General features: G+C 41.6%; 1 protein-coding gene across 1 annotated transcript; it reads left to right on the top strand.

Annotated features, from left to right (window-relative positions):
• The first annotated feature begins 3,024 nt into the window (after window positions 1–3,024).
• Window positions 3,025–11,322, top strand: LOC144643246 (uncharacterized). The gene is made up of 3 exons (XM_078502441.1): window positions 3,025–3,539; window positions 6,852–8,740; window positions 9,669–11,322. Exons 1-3 carry the CDS (start codon window positions 3,400–3,402, stop codon window positions 10,148–10,150), a joined length of 2,511 nt encoding a protein of 836 aa, XP_078358567.1. The 5' UTR covers window positions 3,025–3,399; the 3' UTR covers window positions 10,151–11,322.
• The last annotated feature ends 117 nt before the right edge of the window (window positions 11,323–11,439 follow it).

Genomic DNA, 11,439 nt, shown 5'->3' with positions numbered 1-11,439 from the left:
ACATCAACGGAACGCTGTGAAATTCGTTTTCTTTAGTCCTGAAAATGTCCATTTTTTTCACATAGAGATGATGAGTCATTAAATATTATTTGCTAGAGCGTTTTTAATTAATCGTTCATTTGAGTATGTAAGTGCGGTGTTTGGCATAATGAAATCTAGACGACAACATTGTGCTATTTGATCCTGATTTGATCCCAATACCGAAGAAAACTGCCCACTTTACAGCTGGATTATGTTTCAATGTGGTTTGGATCCTCTCGTTGAGAGCAGTTGTATTTTTTGTCGGTAAATATTGTGGTAAATTACCATTTGTATGTTGAATTTTTGTCAAGGCGATTTCGTCCCTCGGCAACGCAATTCCACTTTGCCTTGTAACTCTACGATGGTCTCCGTTTAGCCCTGGGTACAAGGTTATTGTCAACATACAAGCTCTTCACTGGTTGCCATACCTTTCTTATAAGACTAGTTGGGAGAAATTTATGATCTGTCAAGCCGGCTAAGTGCTTCATTTGACTTTGTATTGATGTATTTTTAGGGTTTTGCTTTTTTTTTGGCTAATAATACACTTCTTCCAATAAGTTTCCCTCAACCTCACGTCTCGTGCGTTCGATATGGTTAAGTAAGGAATAAAGTTTCTTATGAGGTTTGTTAAGGGTATTTTCGTGACTAGTGATCGACCCTTTATATTTCCCGTGAATCGCGATTTCCATAGTCGCCGTGAACCGTGATTTTCCAAAACGTTCTCTTATATTATTTTCCGTGAAGCGTGACATGTCATAAAGTCATATTCCTCGCGAATTGTGAAAGGGCTATTTTCAGTTTTATTTTCTGTAAAACGTGATCTATACCCCCTCCCCTCCCCCTCTCCCCTTTATCACCCTCTCTCATGGGTAGGGTAAGGGGGATAACCATTTCTCGTTGATTTCAACAAAGAGTTGGAGAAGGTATTCACATCACTGAGCAGTTTTAGAATAGGGTTTTGATCTTCGCGTATATAGTTTCGGTTCTCAGCGTGCGAGTTGTCTACCACAAACCAAGGAATTAAGGTTTTATTGAGGCTACGCTTATAAAAAAAAAAACGTCTAAACAGAACCGTGTACTTCTATTACAGCCAAAAATATATTTAGCTTTTGTCAGTCAGCTTCAGCCATAAGCTGAAACTTTAAGCCTGAGCTACGTAGACTGTTCACTCCCCTTTTTTCCGTGGTCGTGTGGATCGTTCTCCGACGGCCGCCATCTTGGTTTCGACGCGGCTGGGGGAGTGCACCCCGTGGGTGGGGGGGGAGTGTGGCTCGCGTTCGTAAACCGTGGCGGCTCGTCGGACTGACGATCGATCTCTCGCTTCCGGAAATACGGGACTGTGAACAGTCTATGAGCTACGTGACGGGCCGCATTTATGAAAAAAAAAAAACATGGCCATTTAATTTGTAATCCATCGTAATCTTCCTCAGTTGCAACTGGCTTATGTCAGCATTATTATTATTCGTTGGTGTTTTCCAACCCACAAAACTATTATTTAGAGGCTCCCTTCAATTTGAAAGTAAATTTTGTATATCAGAAAATGACTGTGAAATAGCTCCTTTAACTGATGACCCAGGGTTAAAGGGGGAAGAAGCGTCCCCGAAAAAATGCCCAGCTTCTCCCAAAAAATATCGTTATCATTACAGTATATAAGTAACTAAAAATACTAAAGAAAAATACCACTGTAACAGTTCTCAAAGTTGTCTCAAAATGCACCAATTGCATCTCAGCGCATTTCGTTTAATCCGGGGTGGCATGCCCCGACCCCCCTGGCTCGTGGCCTTCGCGATCGGCCACTCGACTTCTCCGCCGTCTCCCACAAACGATTCCTAGATGCCCTGTGATTAGTCTCTTTCATATTTCCATATGGGTAAGAAACAGGAAATGATATCACGATTACTCATCAAGTTCTCCATACTAGTTCTATAAGAATCGAAGGACGGACCGTTTACTTTTTGAGGATGGGGGTGGGGGGGGGGGGGGGGTAGGAATTTTGACAATGTCTCCTGAGTAAGAATTTTTTCAGCATTGGTATTTGCAAGATTTCTTTTTTTACCAACATCTGCATGACTTTTTTTGCACTCTCCATGTTTAGCAGGTGGGGCTTCCCTGAATTTGTTTTCATACTTTTTTTGACGCAAGATTTTTTTTTCGTAATTGCCCATCCCCTCAATTATTAAATTTATTATTTTCCTGGAGGGGGTATGAAAAATATTGAAAAAGAAAATTTTGCAGGGCATAAAAAGACAAAAGAAATTGCTTGAAAACACGATATGCATTAAAAAATAGTTTGCATTTCGAAAAAAAAAAACGTGTTTGCAGAGGTGCATAAATTTAAAAATAAATTTCCCCCCCCCCCCCCCCCGCCCCATCCAGGAAAAGAATGGTGCGTCCCTTGGGGAGATTAGTTTAGAGGATTTAAATGTCAACCCTACTCAACGTTTCTCACTGGCACCTATTACAGCTACAGTAAACACCCGCGTGTAAGAACCTACAATTTTCTAAGTTTGGCAAAATAGGTTCTTGTATTTGGGGGTAGTTATTGGTAATTTAGGCTAAGTAGGTTCTTAATAAGGTTCTTAATTTCTAAGGAGGAGCCATAGTTTTTGATTGTACGAGAAGAAAAAAAATGGGTTTGGTCCTTCATTATGCAGCATTTATTCATAACTGTATTGCTTCAAGCCTCATGCAAGGTCCAAAGAAGACAATTACAGTCTATGTGAATCTTTCTTTTCTTTATTTGTAAATACAGTTTGGGATAAAAATAAAACTTAAGGTAAAAGCTGTTAAAATTGATGCTAAACGTTTTGATCTGTTCGATCATCATCAGAGTGATCGAACAGATCGAAAACGTTTAGCAGCACCTTAAGTTTTATTTTTAACCTTTTATCGGCGAAATGTATACAGTTTGGGATGTTTTGTTAAAAATGTTCATAAAAAATTTCTATAACCCACATCTGAAGAACCTGCTGAAATCGGGGCTGACTTTGCTTGGCTAAACAGGTTCTTATATTTTGGGGTATTAAAATGGCAAATTTCTGCCAGCAGGTTCTTATTAAAACCACTAGGTTGATAGTGTTTGAAATTTCTTTCATATACGACACGCAAGCATTTATATTCTGTCGATTTATAACATTTTGAGCCGTTTCGCTCTTTATTTATCACTTCAAGCGAAGACAAATTTCCATAACATACTGTGTAACAGAATCTTATAAAACTTACGTTCTATTTCCGTTAAACAACAGGAGATGTAACCTGACCTTGCCCAGCGGATGCCTATTTTTGGAACGAAAAAAAAATCGTTTCGAAATACACTCTGCGTTGCTGCTCCAATTTTGATTCTGTAGCCTGTTGGCGGTCGGGAGATCAGACTACAGAATGGTATCTTCACGCTGTCAAAAACGGTTCATCGCCCTTGTATTCCTTAGCAGCATCGCTCTTGTATTTTTTTACAAGGTTCAACAGGAACGCAGCGACTACGTCACCCGTGGTCTCAAGCAAGCGAAAGATTTTTCGAGGTGAGTCTGCTGAAGGTCACTGAAACGTTTTCTCGATTCCTAAAGTAAATGCGTGTCTAGTTGCAGCGAGTGTTCACTTGGGTTTTTCAGCTCATTGCTTTCCTTGTATGATTTTCTGACCGGTGCAAGCGAGGCTTCGGAGTACCGTAATCTGCAGTTTAACCGATGTCTAAAATAATTTTATATCCAGTCAATTTTATGTCTTTTTCCAGCTGATTCTAGGATGAAATGCGTTCACAATTCATTTGTCGATAGTGTCTATTGATTTTTGTCGAGTCATAGCTCATGTGCCTGTCGAATATTCAGAACTTTTCATCTACGTTTTATAAACAATCCTGAATTCAGTATTTTAAAACATTCCTTCAGTTTCCGGTTAGGAAATCACGAGCTTGCCTATTGGGATCTATAGGGTGGCCGACAGCCAAACACGTATAAACAATTTAGGAAATTAAATATACAACGTTGGCGTCAAAATATGTGATTTATTTTACGCCTATGTGTTCGTACGTGCGTCTAATATTATTAAACATCAGCTCGATTGGAGCTCAGACAAGATTGTAATGGCTTAGAAGAGTGTGAAGTGCTCTCAGTGCGAGGTCTAAATGCTGTCGAAACCCGAGAGGGTTTTTACAGTTGCCGACGAGGAATAGGGGTGGGGAGGGTGTGGAAGGGTAACTCGCGCAAAACTGGCCTTTCTTTTTGGTATGTTCGGTATAAAAAAAAAGCCTAGCTAGCTTGTAGGAAAAATTAACAGATCCTTCATTTTTTTTTCCCATTTGCGTTGTTCAAGAAGCGAAATCTCAGTCGGGGAATGGTAGTATTGCTGTCCCATTATTTCGTTTTGGAATTTCACTTGTGTCCCATTCTCAATGTTCGCTTCTTTAATACTGTACCCTGTAAGAAAAGAGTGAACATCCAAATCAGCTTTTTGTCACTTTCCTGCGTTCAAAATATCCCATGCTAGGAATCGTCTCTTTAAATGGATACTTTTCCCCCCCCCCCCCCCCCCCCCCCTCTCCCCCCCCCCCCAAAAAAACATCCCCCCCCCCCCCCCCACCCCCCCCCCCCGGGCAAATTTTTTTTTTTTTTTTTTTTTTTTTAAAAAACTATCTTCCTCCAACACCCCCGTGCCTTTTTTCAAACTTTTTTTTTTTTCTTTTTATACCCCCCCCCGCATATAACCCCCCCCCCTATTACCCCCCCAAAACCCCTTACGAAGTTGTATAAGCCCAGGGCTTATAACCGGAATTCTACGGTACTCCATTTAAGACCAGAAGTCCCAAAATCACGACGCCCCGGGGGGAGCGCACCTCTAGAAGAGCGGAGATCTCGAAATTGTCAAAAAAAAATTGTCTCGTGACCGTCCAACCAACTGGCCAACATCCTTTCAAATCTTAGTTTCACCCATTTGGCTTTGCGCCCTTTACAATTGTTCTGAATCAAGCTCGTCATTCAACTCAGCATTCATGGGTTAAATTCGTTATTCATCAGTAAAACTGAGCCTTCAATAATCTTGATTTTATCGTTAGACACGTACCTGCAGCTACCAGAATACGACTACAAACTACAAGACTCAAACAATTTATTACTCCACCCGCCCAGCCAACCCCTCCAAAACACAAAAATATCAAAAGCGCTCGCTGTATGCACCAAATCGTCCTTCGCTTTCTTTGTCCAGTCACTTCTTAATGCAGTTCTCTTCACCGTCTCAATATATTCAGGGGCGTATCTAGCCTATAGGCACGTAGGCCCGGGCCTACAAATTTTTTAGCCAACTCGTATTTTTTAAAATGTGCTATCAAGAGAGTAATTGTGGCTGAAGCACTTTCAAGATAAAATAGAAAGCAATATGCATTATAAATATCGCAACTACCCTTTCTTGATTAATCAAGTCTCTAGCAAGTTGAAATTCTTGGCCGCGTGACACAGCATAAAAAGGTAAACAAAAAAAGTTCCCGTGTTCGAGTATAAAGTGCCAATTTTTACAAAATAGCCAACGTTTCGGGCTTTTTTAATAATTGCACGACGTCTTAGTTCACACCACCGACAGTAGCCAGTCTGGCCTTAACGTGAAAACTTTTCCATGCACGCACGCTTTCATCTGCGAAACAACCGGCTCAGTGTATGGCATCTCTTGCCGCCGTTGTTCTGCGATGTCCATCGCCGATACTGGCCGCATGCTACAGCAACGTTTCGTTGAGCGCCTCTGCAGCATCGAGAAAAACCTGCCAAGCTTTCCTGTCGCAAGGCATTTCAATTTAAATGGCCACACTATTCAAGATGTACAAGTCCGTAGCATCATGATCTGCGATGGGAACAAACAACGAAAATGTCAGGAAAAGCGACTCATCTTCACTCTGTGAACAAGTCAGCCGCGCTGACTGAATGTTAGTCGTCGCGCAGCTTGCGTTGGAACTTTAACTCTTTTTTCGTGGCCTTAGCAAATTTCTCAACGAAACAGCAACTTGACTTCCACTGATAAAGGGCTAAGCTCGAAACGCCTGGAAAGATGTATTGTTAAATTGGCACTTTACACTCGAACTAACTCGAGAACTTTATTTTACAAAGTGATAGGTATGTGTCGATAAAGACAAGTGCGTTTATATATTTAACAATGAGTGAAAATTGCCGGACCATTCTCTGCAATGAAATGCCAAAATTTAGGTGCTGCCGGATAGCACATTTGAGGGCCTTTATCTGGAGCATAACCCCCCCCCCCTCCCCCCACTCTCTCCTCTTGGCCAGGCCTACAACTCTTCAGAAAGCTGGCTACGCCCCTGATATTTAAAACAAGCAGACAACGAGAATAAAGAAAGTATCAATTTGAACACTCGAAGATAAATTTCATATCTCTGCGCAACCATGTACTATCCTCCATTTCTCGGCCTTGCAATCAGTAAAGAAAACTACCATTTCGGTTTTAGGTCTGAATGGGCTAATATGCGGGATGCGCTCTTCTAAGTCATATCCTCTTGTATGGTTGTGCTCGAATAAAAGTGTTTTCACTTATATGACTGATCAGCTGGTCTCCTACATAGCCATGATTTGGGTCGTCACGCAACGCGTTTTGGGGGCGAAGTTTTGCGAGACAATCAAAGTACAGTCAACTCTCGCCTTGCGGACCCCCGCTTTGCGGCCTCGCTTCGGCTCCGATCCCCAACGGACAAGGTTTGACTGGAATGCTCCCCTATTACGGACTCTCGCTATTCGGACACGAAACGGGCCCCAAGCGTGTCCGCTATAACGAGAGTTGACTGTAAGGCCTATGAAGGAGACTACTTATCGCTATGTACCTATTATATTCCTTTGTAGTGTCATTCCCGATAGAGACAAGTACACTAATGAAGACAAGAGAGATGATTCTATGGAAGAGGACGAGGACATTTATGACAACGATAATTCAACTGATCAAGAACTTAACATGACTACCTTCTACAACGCGACCGAGCCTCCAGAAAAGCTTCACAGAGGAGTGAAAGGCGATGACGAAGTTGAAGAGACTTTGGATTGGCTTAATGAACATGGTGCCACTGCCCCTCCTGGCCCGTCTCCAATACCTGACGACGAAGAGACCACGACAAAAAGCCAGCCGTCTTCGGTTTCCAGCACTTCATCAAGTTCCACCCAAAAATTGACGAGCGATAGCGTCGAAAATCCTGGCGCTGAAGTAAAGTCTACTTTATTGAGTATTTTGCTGTCTAATACATCGACAAAAGCGCAGCGAAATCACACAAGCTTTCCCCATAACTCTTCCACTAGCGCCACTGACACGAAAGTTTCCTCGCCTTACACAACACCGAGTACCACAGGGACACCAACACCCGTTTACACCACAGCTCCAAACCTGAACACTTGCAAACTGCCAAAACTCAACCCATGGGACCCCTCTATTAGCCATTTATTAAAAGATGTTGGTAACGATCCCGGATGTAGAAATGGATACCCACTGCCTGCGTTTGACGTCATTGATAACAGACTGGTCCTGTCAGGGGAGGTGAACGCCAGTTCAATCGATTTCAGTGAAGTAAATGTTGAGACGATTCACCGTGATAGTGGTCACGATAGCTCCGTGCATTACGCTAAACAAGGAAACCCGTTTAACGCTTCAGCAGTGGAATTCCAGCCTTCTAATGTGATAAACAAATCAGACTTCCTCATAGTCAAGTACAAGCTGACTAGTGGCAAGGAAGTCACTAGTTACCTTGCTCGAGCTGTACCGCAACGGGATGCGATAGATGAGTCTAAGAGAATGAGACAAGAGTTTAAGCGGCAGGGGAAGAATGAGGGACTGGGTTTGAATGTAGTGATGCTTGGGTTCGATTCAGTCTCCGCTGCAAATTTTCGTCGTAAGATGCCAAAATCGATCAATTTTCTCAAGACGTCATTAAAGACTTACTTTATTTCCGGTCAGACTGTTATCGGTGATGCGACCACGCCCGCCCTGACCGCGATGCTCACGGGATTATACGAGACGGAGCCCCCAGAGGGACGCGAGGGGTATGCCAACAGTGCCCCTATTGATAAATGGCCTTGGATTATGAAACAGTACAAGGAGCATGGTTACGTCACAATGATGACTGAGGATGACCCTACCATGGGTGCATTTAACCTGAGGCTCATGGGCTTTGAGGATCCTCCTGCGCATCACTATGGGAGGCCCTTTTGGATAGCGCTGGAGGAAAAACGCGAGCGGGACGAGCCAGGGTTGTGTTCGCGTTCAACGTTCATGGTTAACTACACCCTAGATTACGTCCTCAGCTATTTCGCTGCTTATCCAAACACTCCCAAATTTGCCTTCGCTTTTATGTCGTACTTGACGCACGCTCACCCAAATCACCTCAGTTACGCAGACAACGACATCGCGCGGTTACTCCGCGCGTTTGTCGATCGAAATTACCACAATAACACTGTTATTGTCACGTTTGGAGATCACGGTTCACGTAATGATGACGTCAGAAATACTATGCAGGGCAAGCTGGAGGAGCGGTTACCTTGGCTGTCTATCTCGGTTCCTGCGTGGCTTGAAAAGAAATACCCGGATATAACCTCGGCTTTGGAACACAATCAACACGTGATATCGTCACCTTTTGACCTTCACGCCACACTGCGTCACGTGTTAACATACCCTGACGAGCCTCGAGGAGAGAAGACACAAAGCTTGTTCAAGAAATTAAACTACACAAGGACTTGCAGCGAAGCAGGTGAGAAAAAAGATAGAACAATCACTTATGGTTAGAATCAGGAACCTATCAGGAACCAATCCTTTTCACATAATACAGCTCGAGATTTACCCGTACTTAAGGCCTGGCAAAACGGGGAAACATGTTTCCAGAAACATCGTAGCGCGCGCATGTTTCCCCAATGTTTCCTAGTTTTGTCATCCGGGAAGCATTGTTTCCAAGAAGCAAAATGTGCTTCTGCTACACCGCAGAAACATTTTGTGTTTCCGTGCGACATGGCAACTTGGCAAAACGAGGAAACAATTATGGATGTTTCTGGAAACATATTTCCGCGTTTTGCCGGGGCTTTAAAGCAAAATCAGCTTTCACAAAGCCGATATCTCGCAATAATAATACTTTTTTTACTTTTATCTTGCCTTAGCGAAGCTCTAGAATTTGTTAATAAAAAAACTTGTGCTATGAACAAACCAATCAGAGTGGAGGTATTGTCTTATCGACCAATCAGAAGCAAATCCAACGCAAGACATGATTGGCGCAACTTTTCACGCCCGTTTGGCCGCATACACGTTTTGACCTGTCGTGCTTCCTGATTGGCTTAAAACGATTTTATCGAAGACTATTATATAGGTTTGATTGCCTCTTATTAGATTTAGGTAGTTTTGCAGTACATATTTTCCGATTTTAAGCAGTCTATAGTCAAGCTGACATTTGATAGTTTAGAAAATAGTTCAACACAGGCCTGTGAAGTCATCGAATCAATTATCGTATCGTATGGGTTATCTTTTAATTGTATATTTCCGAGAATGGCATTTGCTAAAATGTTAAACGGCCCCTGGTTAGACAGATCTTGCGTACATTCAGTAGAGGAGTTTTTGTTGTTGCTGTTTTTCTGTTTGTTTGTTTTTTTTGGCTGATAATTGTTTGCATTCTCCTTGTATTTCATTATTAGGTGTCGGCGAACACTGGTGCCCATGCCTCGAATTCACGGAAGTGGACATAACACATCCAGACGTGATTGGCGGAGCTGAAATGACTGTCAAATACATCAATGACGTCATTCTTAATCGCACGAAGTTACTGCGAACGTCGTGCGCTCGAGTTCAACTCAAGAAGATTCTAAAGGCTTCCAGCTACAAACCGAACGAAAAGCTAAGACGGTTTAGCAGTACGAACCAAGATTCGGATCGAGCAGTTAATTTCGGCTCACCAACATCAGACAGTGCTCACTATAGAATAAACTTTATGACAAGCCCTGGTGACGCATTGTTCGAAGCGTCAGTCACTATACGAGCATCTGTAGGAGACAGCCATAAGGTGATCGTTAATCCGAATTTGAGTAGAACAAATCTTTACGGCAATCAGCCAAAGTGTATTTTGAAAAAGGAACCTTACGCTAGGAAATTCTGCTATTGTAAGCAGCTACAACATTGATAATTGATAATTTTAGATAGATTTTTTCAGCAAAGAGCATGCTTTCAAACATATGATAATTTTATTTACAATTTTTTCTACAAATCGTCGCGTTTTGATCTACTGGCGTCAGATTTGAGATCAGGGATGTTTCCTGCGTCGACTCAATCGCGGTGCCCACGGTTGGGGGGGGGGGGGGTGGGATTCTCAAACAATTGTTGATCAGAACCTAATTTCTCCACAGAATATCAAAACGAGATCGGAAATGAAGGTGGTGATAATGACAAAATGATCGCCTAAAAATAAAAAAATTGTCTTTCCCACTGAATGAACATATTCTCCCAACAAGAACTAAGAGAAACGCGCGGAAACCGACAAAATAAAATTTTCACTTTACAACTAAAGCAAAATTGACCTATCAAAGAAATTAAAATTGACTTATCAAAGAAAATCGAATCATTTACCATTGAAGGTACACCAAAATTAGGATGTTTCCAATTTATATTTTTATTGACACTCCACAAAATAACAAAACGACCAGTGTTTTACTCATTTATTCAAAGGGGTTTCGGCATGCTATTTTATGTGATTCTATGAAATGCAAACTTACATAATGAGTAAAAATGTAGAAGAATACGAAAGAAATACTGGAAGCTCTATGGGGAGAACAGATGGTCAAATTTACACGAGATAAAAAGATTCATCAGAAATAAAAATTTATATCAAAGAAGATAGAGAGCAAGATTCACGAAAAAATTGCGTGACCTAAGCCTCAAAAAGATGGCGTGCGTGACGTAGCCCCTTTATTGGCCTAATTTCTAATACATTCCTCAGATAGATTCTTCTTCTAGTCATTATTTTAACTGGCTAGGAATATTTTTGTAATTATATTATGACAGGCATTAGCGGCTAAATTGAACTTTCTGTCAGGTTATTGAAGAAATAGCAAATGCTCAAATGATACAAAGTGTGATTATCAGGGAAGGGAAGGGGTCGGAAAATAACAAAACTGATAATATATAATATATTTATTTAATTCCGCTTCTTAGTACTAAATGAGAGCGGCTGTCAAAAAAAATTACATGTTGGGTTGCCTTTGTAAAAAAATAAAATCGATTTTATTTTTAAATTGTAAACCTAGATACAAGTAGTTCTTAAATTAATAAAATCGAGTGTTTTATTTTTGGACTTCATCACACGACTCAGTTCTTTGGGGTCTGGAATCTACCGCGTACCGAATTGACGTCACTGATTAATCTGTTTCCCAGGTTTTTTCTTAGTTTACTGTAGAATTCCGGTTATAGGCCCTG

The sequence above is a fragment of the Oculina patagonica genome, chromosome 2, assembly GCF_052425735.1.
Source record: "Oculina patagonica isolate OP01 chromosome 2, crgOcupat, whole genome shotgun sequence".
Classification (NCBI taxonomy): domain Eukaryota; kingdom Metazoa; phylum Cnidaria; class Anthozoa; order Scleractinia; family Oculinidae; genus Oculina; species Oculina patagonica.
Note: the sequence above shows the minus strand (reverse complement) of the source record. Positions and strands in the feature narration are given on the sequence as shown.